Source organism: Equus asinus, chromosome 13, assembly GCF_041296235.1.
Source record: "Equus asinus isolate D_3611 breed Donkey chromosome 13, EquAss-T2T_v2, whole genome shotgun sequence".
Lineage (NCBI taxonomy): Eukaryota > Metazoa > Chordata > Mammalia > Perissodactyla > Equidae > Equus > Equus asinus.
Genome location: NC_091802.1, coordinates 28,514,277 through 28,529,207, shown reverse-complemented (window position 1 = coordinate 28,529,207; position 14,931 = coordinate 28,514,277). Strand labels below are relative to the sequence as shown.

The window sequence follows — 14,931 nt, the reverse complement described above, 5'->3', positions numbered from 1 at the left end:
GGGGCTTTGGGGAGAAAAAGGAAAAGTAAAATCTTAAAAAAAAAAAAAAAAAATTCACAAGGGATACCAGAGCGGCCTGTAACCGAGAATAAATATATATTAGAAAAATAGGAACAATAATTAGTTAATATCATCTGCACTGAGTTATTTTTCCATCTTAAGTTTTAAGACTTAGAGTCTACTAAAAGTCCCCAAAATGGTAGAGACCAGAAATTTTAAAAAACCAAACTTGTCTCCCACTCTTTTTAAGATGTGTGTAGAATAAGGAGTGATAGAACCAGTATTTGAGATAGATGGTATAGTGTTTATAGATGACAGAAAGAAAAAGGAGCTTTTAAATTATTATTTTGCTTCCCCTTTCTCCTCCATCAAGAATGATTTTAAAATTGAAAAGATAAGAACAAGTCTAGATAAGAAGGAATTGATGACCAATATGGATTAGGAAATAATGAGAGAAAACCTAACGATCGTAAATGAATTTATCTTGAGACTTTAGACATTATTTCCATGGTACACAAAGAATTTGCAGATTTAACGTCAGAGGTATTGTGGGTTGTTTATGAGAAATTATGTAGAACAGATCACCAGAAGAAATGCAAATGTCTTGATTTTTCTGTTTAGAAAAGGGGCAGATTCTGGAAACAACTGTTGAGTACGCTTGCATTGATTCGTAGTAAATTTCAGCATAGCTTATTGGAAAATGGTTTTAGAGAATTTAATGGTGATATATAATAGCATGAATAAAAATGGTTCACAAAGAATATGTCATTATAAACCATTTCCTTTTCAGTTTGAAGATAGGACCATCCACATCATGGGTGCCCCACAAGAATTTATTGAATGATAACCTTAATGTCTCTTGTTTTCAACACAATATTTAACATGATTACATTTGACATCTTTGTGGATAAGGAAGTGACAGTACTGCTGAATAGAGTACAGTTGCCAAATAGCCAAATCCAGAAAGTATTAATTGCTTAGTTTAGCCTAGATGGAAGTTTTACTTGTAGCATGCTGATCTTTGCTCTCTCCTGATAAGCACTTTTAATGAAAATATTAAATAAAGATATGGAAGTTATGATTATCAGATTTCTGGAAAATGTCTTGATATCTAGTTGGTAGATGATTAAAACCAAGATTTAGAATGATCTCAATAGGCCAGAACCTTGGGCAAAAATCAGTGGTAAAAGTCTGAAAGGATACATCTTTTATTCTGTGTTTTGGTTGTACCTTAAGGGAATTCATATGGAAAAGATCTAAAACTATAAGAGCACCACAAACTTAATATAAGCTTACAATTATTATTCTGTAAAAATTTTTTTAAAAATTCCCATTGGCATAGACTTTGGTTATATTGATAGACTGCAAAGTCCAGATGACTGGCAATTATAGCACTTCTGTTCTAAGTTGGTCACTCTACATTTGGAGTTCAGTATTGGATGTTGTCATGTTTTATGAGGAGTTTGACAAACTAGATAGAGTGTTTCTAAAAGATGGTAATTAGGTATGGCGGGTCTCTTAGAAACCAAATAATATGAGGAATGCTTCACAGAATTGGCAATTGATAGAATGAAGAGAGAAAAACAATTGTAGTTTTTACAAATCTGAAAGGGTTTTTATTTAGAAGAGGTAGCTGACTAGTTTGGTATTGCTCTAGGACAGAGGTCGCAAACTATGGTCCAGACTCACTGACTGTTTTTGTAAATAAAATTTGTTGAAACACAGCCATTCATGTATGTATGGTGACTTTTGCTACAACAGCAGAGTTGAGTAATTGTGACAGAAACCATATGGCCTGCAAAACCTAAAATATTTACTATCTGGACTTTTACAGAAAATGTTTGCCGACTTTTTGCTCTAGAAGATACCAGGACTCGTTGGTACAAGTTGTAGGAATGCTGACTGTAGAGCAGTCTCCAGGATTTTTGATTGTTTTTATTTTATTTTATTTTTTTTATTTTTATTATTTTTTTTTGAGGAAGATCAGCTCTGAGCTAACATCTGCTGCCAATCCTCCTCTTTTTGCTGAGGAAGACTGGCCCTGAGCTAACATCCGTGCCCATCTTCCTCTGTTTTATATGTGGGATGCCTACCACAGCATGGCTTTTGCTAAGCGGTGCCATGTCTGTACCCGGAATCCGAACCAGCGAACCCTAGGCTACCCCAAGCGGAACGTGTGCACTTAACCACTGCACCACCAGGCCGGCCCCTGTTTGTTTTTAAATAGAGCTATCAATCCTGGAATAGACTTTGTGTAAGATATTGGAACTTTGGTCCTTTTTGGACCTTTTTCAAGGCGAGAAATTGGAGTAGATGATTTATCATCTCAAGACCTATGGTGAAAAGAATAATCCAGTGATGATGATATTAAGTAATTATTCTTATTTTAAAAAATTATATATAATATTCATGCTTGGTTATATGCCACTCTGCTATCCTTTGTGAATATTATTAATTGTCTTATGTTCATTAATGGTATTGTGGTTATGTAATATAATGTTCTTATTTTCAGGAGATACGTGTTGAAGTATTTTGGGGGTGAATTGGTATTGTATTTGCAACTTGTTTTCATATCAGGAGAAAATAAGCACATACACATACATACATAGATACATAAAGCAAATATGGTAAAATTAATTGAATGTACTTACCATTTTATAAAAAGCCATTTTGAGGTACTATTGAACAATTTGTAATTTTTGGCCACTTTCAATTAATTTTTCCCCGCTGTTTTATAAAACTCTATAAAAATTGTGGACTACAGAACAGAGTAGACTTGATATTGGCTGTGAAGAAAGGGGCAGGATTAAGATGAGTGGAGAGGAATGGCAAGAGTGTTCCAGCTAAGGGGGATCAAAAAGAAATGCTTCTTGAATTAAAGAGTGTGATTCAGAAAATATTGTTTCCTCCTTTGCTGAGTGCTGGTCATGATCATAGAATGCTTAAAAAAAAAAGGAGTAGGAGAACTTGAAAAGTAGAAGTAAAACCTTTTGAATAGGTTTTCAAGTCTGTATAAAATCTTAGCATGTTCAAGAAATGAATCTCATTTCATATCTCATTTAAACACACAGGTTTCCCTATTTGGATCCACCTAATGAGAGACTTATTTTGGAAGCTCTTAAACAACTTTACCAGTGTGATGCTATTGACAGGTAAAAAAAAAACCCAAAAACCCAACCACAGCGGATGTTAATTTCTTTTTAAAATAGGATTCTTAATACTTTGATTTATCAGTGGAAAACGATTTGTTTGCATTGAATGGATTGTTTAACTGAAGTTAGAATTTGTCCTTAATCTTAATCTTTCTTCACCACAATTCTGAATTTAAAAATTGTACCATAAAACTATTTTTGTTAAACATTGCTGTTATTTAACAAGCAGGTTCTGAGAACCATTTCAGTGCCAGGCATTATGCTGGGTAAATCAAAATGATCAGAGAGCCAAGAGTCTTTGTTCTCATGATTGTGTGATAGGGAAAGATTTGATAATTATCATTCTCTGATTTCTTCAAGGACATCCTCTATGCTTCTGTAGCATTTTGTGTCTTTTATTATACTACTTTATTCTGCCTTGTTGTTTAGTTTTTTGGATGTATTGGCTCTTGACCTCAGGGAGTTTATCGTCTTTATGTTTCTCTTATCAATGACCACAGTGTATCATGTTTCTCATATTAAGTTGAGTTTCTGGAAGTGATTTAAGGTAATCTAAATTATATCTGATTTATTCTGAATGATGAACATTTCATTTGTACACTCTCAAGGTAGAAAGACTTAAGAACTTTTTCTTTCTCTTAAGGAGTGGCCATGTCACCAGATTGGGTTTGTCCATGGTGGAGTTTCCTCTTCCTCCACATCTGACATGTGCAGTAATAAAGGCTGCTTCTCTGGACTGTGAAGATCTACTGCTTCCAATAGCAGCAATGTTGTCTGTGGAAAACGTCTTCATTAGACCTGGTAAAAAGTTTATTGATGAGTTTTTCTTTTAAGTTAATAAACTACTTTTTTAGAGCAGTTTTAGGCTTACGGAAAAATTGAGGGAAAGTTTAGACACACAGTTTCCCCTGTTATTAACATCTTTCATTAGTGTAGTGAATTTGTTAACAGTTGATGAGCCAATATTGGTACATTATTAAAGGGATCACTGTTTGTGTTATATATTGTGTGGGTTTTGACAAAGCTGTAATGACACATATCCACTATTAACAGTATTTTACAGAGTAGTTTCACTGCCCTAACCATCCCCTATGCTCTACCTATTCATCCCTACATCCCTTCCTGCAAACCCCTAGCAACCACTGATCTTTCTACTGTCTCCAAAGTTTTGGCTTTTCGAGAATGCCATAGAGTTGGAATCATACAGAACATAGCCTTTTCAGGGGCTGGCCCAGTGGCTCAGTGGTTAAGTTCGCACGTTCTGCTTTGGCAGCCCGGGGTTCACTAGTTTGGATCCCAGGTGCAGACCTGTGCACCGACTGTCAGGCCATGCTGTGGCAGGTGTCCCACATATACAGTAGAGGAAGATGGGCACAGATGTTAGCTCAGGGCCGGTCTTCCTCAGCAAAAAGAAGAGGATTGGCGGTAGATGTTAGTTCAGGGCTAATCTTCCTTTAAAAAAAAACAAAAAACAAAAAATACTTATCAAATAAAATAATAAAAGAAAAAAAAAACATAGCCTGTTCAGATTGGCTGCTTTAACTTAGCAATGTGTGTTTATGGTTCCTCCGTGTCTTTTTGTGGCGTGATAGCTCATTACTTTTTATTGCTGAATAATATTCCATTGTATGGAATTTATTTATCCATTTGCCTATTGAAGGATATCTTGATTACTTTCGTGTTTTGGGAGCTATGAGTAAAGCTGCTGTAAACATCCATGTGCGTGTTTTTGTGTGGACACTGGTTTTCAACTCATTGTTGAATCATAGGATAAAAATATGTTTAGATTTGTAAGAAACTGTGAAACTATCTTCCAAAGTGTCTGCACCATTTGTGCATTCCCACCAGGAGTGAGTCTGAGAATTCCTGTTGTTACACATCCTCACCAGCATTTGGTATTGTCAGTGTTTTGGATTTTGGCCATTCTAATAGGTTTGTGGTGGTATCTTGTTGTTTTAATTTGCAGTTCTCTGATGAAGTCAAGTCTTTTTTAATTGGGTTGGTTGTTTTCTTATTGTTGAGTTTTAAGAGTTCTTTGTGTATTTTGGATAACAGTCCTTTATCAGCTATGTCTTTTGCAAATATTTTCGCCCAGTCTATGGTTTATCTTCCCCTTCTCTTGACACTGTCTTTTCACAGAGCAGAAGTTTTTACTTTTAATTAAGTCCAGCTTATCAATTATTTCTTTCATGGTTTATGCCTTTGGTGTTATATCTGAAAAGTTGCCATATTCAAGGTCATCTAGATTTTTTCCTATGTTATCTTCTAGGAGTTGGATGTCCATTTGTGTCATCCCCATTTGTCAAAAGACTGTCTTTTTCTTTTTTTTTTTTAAAGATTTTATTTTTCCTTTTTCTCCCAAAGCCCCCCGGTACATAGTTGGGTATTTTTAGTTGTGGGTCCTTCTAGTTGTGGGATGTGGGACGCCGCCTCAACGTGGCCTGACGAACGGTGCCATGTCTGCGCCCAGGATCTGAACCCTGGGCTGCTGCAGCAGAGCGCGCAAACTTAACCATTCGACCACGGAGCCGGCCCCATTATCTGACTTTTGACCTAGTGTTTCTCGACTTCATTTTTTCATTTGTAAAGCCAGAGAGTTAGATTAAGGTGATTCAACTCTAGTAGTGTTGCAGGGCTAAAAAAAGGAAATGTTTTTCCTTGTTGGATTATTTAAATAGATGAAACCAATCTGATGTTAGCCTTTTTTTGGTGGAGGGGTAACATTTTATTGTAATACAATTTCAAACTTACACAAATGTTGAAAGAATAATGAAGGAACTCTTTTATACCTTTTATCTAGTTTCAGCAGTTTTTAACATTTTGCTGCATTTGTTTTATTTTTCTCTCTATGTATATATATATATTTATAAATATGCATTTGATTTCTTTTTCTGAATCATTTGAGAGTAAATTGAAAACATGTGTGTTCCCTTAACACAAAACATTTACATGTATATTTACTAAGAACAAGGGCAATCTCTTATTTAACCATAGTACATTTATCAAAATTAGGAAATTTAACATTGATACAATACTATTATTTAGTCCAGAGTCCATAATTCAAATTGGCCATTTTCTCTAGGATATACAGAAGTGGTTTCAGAATTGCTACACTATACCACTGTGAAAGGAAGCCATATGTAACTGGAGTTCAATATTTGCTTACAGGTTTTTTTTGAGGGAAAATTTCACTTTACATGTAGTGAAATGTCTAAGTCTTAGGTGTATAATTCAGTGAATTTTCTGAAATGCATACACCCATATAACCCACACCACTGTCAAGATACAGAACAGTTTTATTACTCCAGAAAATTCCCTCAGTTGGCCTCCCCAGTCAAATGCCATCCCACCTCTGAAAAGTCTGATTTTTTTCTTTGGTTAATTTTGCATCTTCTGAAATTTAAACTAAATAGAATTGTACAATATATACTTTTTTGTGTTTGACTTCTTTTGGTCTACATAGTGTATGTGGGGTCATCCATGTTGTTTTAGGTATCCGTTCTTTGTTCTTTTTATTGTTGAGTAGCATTCTGTTCTGTGAACATACTACAGTTAGTTTATCCATTATCTTATTGATGGACATTTGAATTGTTTCTTGTTTGGTGCTATTTATGAATACAGCTGTTTCAGACATTGTTGAGCAAGTCTTTTGTAGATGTGTATTTTTATTTCTCTTAGGTAAATACCTAGGAAAGAAATTGCTGCATTATTGAGTAGGTGTATGTTTAACTTGAAGACATTGCCAACCCTTTTCCTAAAGTGGCTGTACCGTTTTAAAATCCCAGCAGCAATGTCTGAGAGTGCAGCTTGCATTACATGTCCTCCTTAACATTTGGTGTTGCCAATCGTTTTCTTTGTATACGTTCTGATATGAATAAGTGATACTTCTTTGTGGCTTTAATTTGCATTTTCCTGATAAGTAATAATTTTGAGCACTTTTTCATGTGGTTATTGGCTGTTTGTCTTCTTTTGTGAAGTGCCTATTAAAATCTTTTGCCCATGTTCTTTTATTTTAATTTTTTAAATTTTTAAATTTTTCCTTTTTTATTACAATAACATTGTTTATAACGTTATATATATTTCAGGTGTACATCGTTTTATATTTTGATGTCTGTGTAGATTACAATATGTTCACCACCCAAAGACTAATTACCATCCATCACCACACACATCTGCCTGATCACCCCTTTCACCCTCTTCCCTCCCTACTTCCACTCTGGTAACCACCAATCCAATCTCTGTTTCTATGTATTTGTTTTGTCATTGTTTTTATCTTCTACTTATGAGTGAAATCATATGGTAGTTGATTTTTTTCCCTCTGACTTATTCTACTTAGCATAATACCCTCAAGCTCCATCCATGTTGTCACAAATGGCTAGATTTCATCATTTCTTATGGCTGAGTAGCATTCTATTATGTATATATACACCACATCTTCTTTATCCATTTGTGCCTTGACGGGCTCCTAGGTTGCTTCAAGTCTTGGCTACTGTGAATAATGCTGCGATGAACATAGGGGTGCATGTGTCTTTATACATTTGTGTTTTCATGTTCTTTGGAGAAATACTCAGCAGTGGAATAGCTGGATCATATGGTAGATCTATTTTTAATTTTTTAAGGAATCTCCATACTGTTTTCCATAGTGGCTGCACCGGTTTGCACTCCTACCAGCAGTGTATGAGGGTTCCCTTCTCTCTACATCCTCTCCAACACTTGTTGTTTCCTGTCTTGTTAATTATAGCAATCCTGATGAGAGAGAGGTAATATCTCATTGTAGTTTTGATTTGCGTTTCCCTGATAGTGAATGATGTTGAACATCTTTTCGTATATCTTCTTTGGAGAAATGTCTGTTCAGATCTTTTGCTCATTTTTTAAGTGGGTTGTTAGCTTTTTCGTTGTTGAGATGTATGAGTTTTTTATATATTTTGGATATTAACCCCTTATCAGATAAATGGTTTGCAGATATCTTCTCCCAGGTGTTAGATTGTCTTTTCATTTTGTTAACGGTTTCCTGTGCTGTGCAGAAGCTTTTGTTTGATGTAGTCCCATTTGTTCATTTTTCCTATTGTCTCCCTTGCCCGGTCAGACATGGTACTTGAAAATATGTTGCTAAGACTGATGTCAAAGAGTATACTGCCTGTGTTTTCTTCTAGAAGGTTAGTGGCTCCAGGTCTTACATTCAAGTCTTTAGTCCATTTTGAGTTAATTTTTGTGTATGGTGTAAGATAGTGGTCTACTTTCATTCTTTGCATGTGGCTGTCCAGTTTTCCCAGCACCATTTATTGAAGAGAGTTTCCTTTCTCCGTTGTGTGTTCTTGGCTCCCTTGTCAAAAATGTGTGGGTTTATTTCTGGGCTCTCGATTCTGTTCCATTGATCTGTGTGTCTGTTTTTGTGCCGGTACCATGCTGTTGTGGTTACTATAGCTTTGTAGTATATTTTGAAATCAGAAGTGTGATACCTCCAGCTTTGTTCTTTTTTTGTCAGGATTCCTTTGGCTATTTGGGGGTCTTTTGTCGTTCCCTATAAATTTTAGGATTCTTTGTTCTATTTCTGTGAAAAATGTCATTGGAACTTTGATAGGGATGGCATTGAATCTGTAGATTGCTTTAGGAAGTATGGACATTCTAACTATGTTAATTGTTCCAATCCAAGAGCACGGAATATCTTTCCATTTCTTTCCATCTTCTTCAATTTCTTTCAATGATGTTTTATAGTTTTCAATGTACAGATCTTTCACCTCTTTGGTTAAATTTATTCCTAGGTATTTTATTCTTTTTGTTGCAATTGTAAATGGGATTGTATTCTTAATTTCTCTTCCTACTACTTCAGTATTAGTGTATAGAAATGCGCTGATTTCTGTATGTTGATTTTGTATCCTGCTACTTGACTGTATTCATTTATTGTTTCTAAAAGATTTTTAGTGGATTCTTTAGGGTTTTCTATATATAAAATCATATCATCTGCAAATAGTGATAGTTTCACTTCTTCCTTTCCAATTTGGATAACTTTTATTTCTTTTTCGCCTGATTGCTCTGGCTAAGACTTCCAATACTGTGTTAAATAAGAGTGGTGAAAGTGGGCATCCTTGTCTGGTTCCTGTTCTTAGAGGGATAGCTTTCAGTTTTTCTCCATTGAGAATGATATTAGCTTGGGCTTGTCATATATGGCCTTTATTATATTGAGGTACTTTCATTCTATACCCATTTTATTCAGCATTTTTGTCATAAATGGATGCTCTATCTTGTCAAATGCCTTCTCTGCATCTATTGAGATGATCATGTGGTTTTTGTTCTTTATTTTGTTAATGTGGTCCATCATGTTGATTAATTGACAGATGTTGAACTATCCCTGCATCCCTGGAATAAATCCCACTTGGTCATGGTGTATGATCTTTTTATTGTTTTTTAATTTAATTTAATTAATTTATTTTTTGGAAGAAGATTAGCCCTGAGCTAACTGCTGCCGCCAATCCTCCTCTTTTTGCTGAGGAAGACTGGCCCTGAGCTAACATCCATGCCCATCTTCCTCTACTTTGTATGTGGGATGCCTACCACAGCATGGCTTTTGCCAAGCGGTGCCATGTCCGCACCCAGGATCTGAACTGGTGAACCCCAGGCCACCGAGAAGCAGAAGGTGTGCACTTAACTGCTGCACCACCGGGCCAGCTCCAGTATATGATCTTTTTAATGTGTTGTATTTGATTTGCTAGTATTTTGTTAAGGATTTTTGCATCGATGTTCATCAGTGATATTGGCGTATAATTTTCTTTGTTGTGTGTTGTCCTTGTCTGGTTTTGGTATCAGAGTAATGTTGGCTTCTTAGAATGAATAAGGAAGCTTCCTCTCCTCTTCAATTTTTTGAAAGAGTTTGAGAAGGATAGGTATTAAGTCTTCTTTGAATGTTTGGTAGAATTCACCAGAGAAGCTGTCTGGTCTTGGACTTTTATTTTGGGGGAGGTTTTTTGTTTTGAGGAAGATTACCCCTGAGCTAACATCTGCTGCCAATCCTCCTCTTTTTATTGAGAATGATTGGCCCTGAACTAACATCCGTGCCCATCTTCCTCTATTTTATATGTGGGACGCCTGCACAGCATGGCTTGACCAAAGCTGTGTAAATCTGCACCCAGGATCCGAACCAGTGAACCCTGGGTCTCCGAAGTGGAGCCTGTGAACTTCACCACTATACCACTAGGCAAGCCCCTTTTGGGAGGTTTTTGATTACTGTTTTCATCTCTTTACTGATGATTGGTCTGCTCAAATTCTCTGTTTTTTCTTGGTTCAGTTTTGGAAGCTTGTATCATTCTAAGAATTTATTCATTTCTTCTAGATTATCCAATTTGTTGGTGTATAGCTTTTCATAGTATTCTCTTATAATCTTTTGTATTTCTGTTCTTTCATTTCTGATTTTATTTATTTGAGCCTTCTCACTTTTTTTCTTGGTAAGTCTAGCTAGAGGTTTTCCAATTTTATCTTTTCAAAGAACCAGCTCTTGGTTTCATTGATTTTTTTCTGTTGTTTTTTAAGTCTCTATTTCATTTATTTCTGCTCTGGTTTTTATTGTTTCCTTCCTTCTACTGATTTTGGGCTTTGTTTATTCTTCTTTTTCCAGTTCCTTTAGGTACACTGTTAGATTGTTTATTTGGGATTTTTCTTGTTTGTTGAGGTAGGACTGTATTTCTATAAACTTCCCTCTTAGAACCGCTTTTGCTGTATCCCATAGATTTTGGCATGTTGTATTTTCATTTTCATTTGTCTCCAGGTATTTTTTAATTTCTCCTTTGATTTCTTCATTGACCCAATTGTTGTTCAGTAGCATTTTGTTTAATCTCCACATATTTGCAGCTTTTCTGATTTTCTTCCTGTAGTTGATTTCTAATTTCATACCTTTGTGCTGAGTGAAGATGCTTAGTATTATTTCAATCTTCTTAAATTTGTTGAGACTTGTTTTGTGGCTTAATATGTGATCAGTCCGGGAGAATGTTCCATGTGCATTTGAAAAGAATGTGTATTCTGTGGTTTGTGGATAGAATGTTCTATATATATCTACTAAGTCCATCTGGTCTAACGTGTCATTTAAACACAATGTTTCCTTATTGATCTTTTGTTTGGATAATCTATCCATTGGTGTAAGTGGAGTGTTGAAGTCCCCTACTATTGTTGTGTTACTGTCTATTTCTCCTTTTATGTCTGTTAATAATTGCTTTATATATTTAGGTTGTCCTATGTTGGTTGCATAGATATTTAGAAGTGTTATAGCCTCTCGTTTGATTGTTCCCTTTATCATTATATAGTGTCCTTCTTTGTCTCTTGTTACAATTTTTGTTTTAGTCTATTTTTTCTGATATAAGTATTGCTACCCCAGCTTTCTTTTCTTTGCCATTTGCATGGAATATCTTTTTCCATCCCTTCACTTTCAGTTTGTGAGTGTCTTTAGGTCTGAAGTGTGTCTCTTGTATGCAGCATATATAAGGGTCTTGTTTTTTTATCCACTCGGCCACCGTATCCCTTTTGATTGGAGCATTTAGTCCATTGACATTTAAAGTAGCTTTCGATAAATATGTACTTGTTGCTATTTTGTTACTTTTTTTCTGGGTGTTTCAGTAGTTTTTCTCTGTTCCTTTCTTCTTCTCTTGCGCTCTTCCCTTGTAGTTTGATGGCTTTCTTTAGTATTATGTTTGAGCTCTTTTCTCTTAATTATTTGTGTATTTATTATAGGTTTCTGGTTGGTGATTACCATGAGGTTCATGTATAAAGGTCTACCCATATAGCACTCTGTATTGAGTTGATGCTCTCTTCAGTTTGACCTCTTTCTAAAAGCTCTACTCTTTTACTCCTCTCCTCCCATGTTGTATGTTTTTTTTTTTTTTCTGCTGACTCCTGGCACTTTATTAGTGAGAAGCCGTGGTCTGGGAGAGATGAGGATGCGATAGACAGGACCAGCCATGTTGTATGTTTTTGATATCATATCTAACCTCTTATTTTGTGTGTATCCATTACCCTCTTATTATTGAAATAGGTAATTTTAGTACTTTTATCTTTTGACCGTCATATTATCTTCATAGGTGGTTGATCTTCTACCTTTAATGTATTTTTGCCTTTACGGGGATTTTATTGCCTTTTTTTTGTTTTGATAATTTTCTTATTGCTATTTATGATCTTCTCTTTCTCATTTAAATAAGTCCCTTTAGCATTTCTTGTAAAACTGGTTTCTTGGTGATAAAATCCTTTAATTTTTGCTTGTCTGGGAAACTCTTTATTTCTCCTTCCATTCTGAATGATAACCTTGCTGGATAGAGTATTCTTGGCTATAGATATTTTCCTTTCAGCACTTTGAATATGTCGTGCCACTCCCTTCTAGCCTGTAAGCTTTCTGCTGAGAGGTCAGCGGATAGCCTTATGGCATTTCCTTTGTATTTCACTTGTTGCCTTTCTCTTGAGGCTCTTAGGATTCTCTCTTTATCTTTAATTTTGGACATTTTAATTGTAATGTGTCTTGGTGTGGGCCTCTTTGGATTTATCTTGTTTGGGCGCTCTGTGCTTCCTGTACCTGGATGTCTGCTTCCTTCCTTAGGTTAGGAAAGTTTTCAGCTATTATTTCTTCAAATAGATTCTATGCCCCTTTGTCTCTCTCTTCTCCTTCTGGGACACCTATAATATGAATGTTAGTGTGCTTGATGTTGTCCCAGAGGTCTCTTAGACTGTTCTCTTTCTTTTTAATCCTTGCTTCTTTGATCTGTTCAGCTTGGGTGATTTCCTGAAGTCTTTGGTCCAGCTTGCTGATCCGTTCTTCTGTGTATCATCTGCTCTGCTATTGAGTCCCTCTAGCGCATTTTTCATTTCTGGTATTGTGTTCTTCATTTCTGATCAGTCCTTTTTTATATTTTCCAATTCTTTGTTGATGTTCTAAGTTCATCCATTCTTCTCCCAGAATTGGTGATCATCCTTATGACTTTTTGCTTGAACTCTTTGTCAGGTAGATTGTTTATTTCTGTTTCATTTAGTTCTTTTTCTGAGGTTTTGTCCTGTTCCCTTGCATGGAACATATTCCTTTGCCTCCTCATTTTCCCTCTTTCTCTGTGCTTATCTCTCTATTAGGTGGGTCAGCTATGTCTCCTGATCTTGGGGAAGCGGCCTTATGTAGGAGACCCCTTTTGAGGCCAGCAGTGTGCTTCCTTCTCTTCACCAGTTCCCAATGTTCCAGGAGTGACCCCTGTATGGGCTATGTGTGTCATTCTGTTGTAGCAGGGTTGCTATTGCTGCAGGTGCCCAGGGAGTCTGAGCTATTCCCCCAGTCAGCTGGTTGTAATGCTCAGCTGTGTGTTGCTGCTATAGACCCTTCAGTCAGTTTATTGGGTTTGGGGAGCCCCAACACAGTTGGCTGCAAGGTCTAATAGCACATTCTTGTTGCAGTTTTTCTGTTAAGTGGGTAGGCCCCCAGTGTGGCTGATTGCTAGGTTCAGGGGCTTATAATTTCTGTAGGCCTCTGGCCTGCAAGGCTGTTGTCTGCTCCCTCAGAATTGCAGCTGAGTGGGGCCAGCCCTAGGCACAGGAGTGCTCAATTGTTTCAGGCTTTGGAAGGTGGGGCTGATCCCCTATGTGGCTGTTTGAGAAGCACAGGTCTTCTGCCTCTATTAAGCCCCATGGCCCACAGTTCCACACCCACTGTCAACAAAGTCCTGGCCTGTGCACACATCCCAACCCCCTTGAGTGGACCCAGTCGCCCCACTGCAGAGGCCCCCACACACTGCACCAATGCCCCACACACTCCACAGTTTCTCATGCCTACCCTGCCCCACAGAGGTGGACTCACTTGCCTGCCTGCAGAGGATCCAGGCAGCCAGTCTGTGAAGGCTGAAAAGTACCCTGAGGGCTTGCTTTTGTGTGTGGCCAGTCCCTAGAGTGGGCTGCCTGTCCTGGCTGACCTGGATTAAATTAGTGCTCTAGTGGGTGGGGTAGACCCCGGGCTAAGAGGCCAAGGGGAAGAACTTGAATGGCGTCTGCCAGCGTGTGTGTCAGCATGCCTGTAGTAGGTCACAATAATGGCTGTCACCAGTGTCTCAGTCCCTGGAGAGGTCTCACCTCTCACCAAGATGCACCCAGAGTCTCTCAGGTGAGTCTCTTCACCAAAGGACCATGCACCTTTTCTTCTGGTGATTTTAGGTTGCTTTCTGAAATTAGTGAGTTTGTTCATGGACCCTTTAAGAGCTGGCTTTTTTCTGCTTATGTCCAATAGCATTTTAGGGGTATTTCCTGTTTAATAGCCAGCAAAGTCAAATATTATGACCCTCGTCTCAGTTGTGCTGAGTCTGAAGGATGCTTTTAGTGGTAATGTTGCCCCGCTCAGTTCCCCCACTCCTCCAGGGAAGGCTGCTTACTTTAGGATTGCTTTCGCTTAGCTGTGAAGCTCCATGGCTCGTGAAGGTGGCTTTTTTCTCTGCAGACAGGAATTTCTGCCTCTTCCACCTCAGTCAAGACTCTCCCTTTTGGGGGTTCTTTTTATCCAGTTTTCAGTTCTCTCTCAGGGGTAATTGTTCCAAAAATGGTTGTATCCTACTTGTGTTCATGGGAGGAGGTGAGTTCAGAGTTTGCCTGTGCTGCCATCTTGACACCAGCCTCTACCTATGTTTTTTTAAAAAAATACTGAATATGGGAGTTCTTTATTTATTCTGGGTACAACTTACTTGTTAGGTGTGGATTTCACATATTTTTTCCTCAGTCTGTGGCTTTTCTGTTTACTTTCTTATAACAATGTCTTTTGATGAGAGAGGTTTTGAATTTT

At 37.1% G+C, this 14,931-nt stretch overlaps 1 protein-coding gene across 1 annotated transcript in view; it reads left to right on the top strand.

Annotated features, from left to right (window-relative positions):
• The window catches only part of DHX40 (DEAH-box helicase 40), a 49,569-nt gene that overhangs the window by 20,696 nt on the left and 13,942 nt on the right, over nt 1–14,931 (top strand). Inside the window, exons 11-12 of the mRNA XM_044744889.2 lie at nt 3,072–3,152; nt 3,796–3,953. Of these exons, the coding sequence (XP_044600824.1) occupies nt 3,072–3,152; nt 3,796–3,953 (239 nt within the window). The remainder of the gene's footprint in view (nt 1–3,071; nt 3,153–3,795; nt 3,954–14,931) is intronic.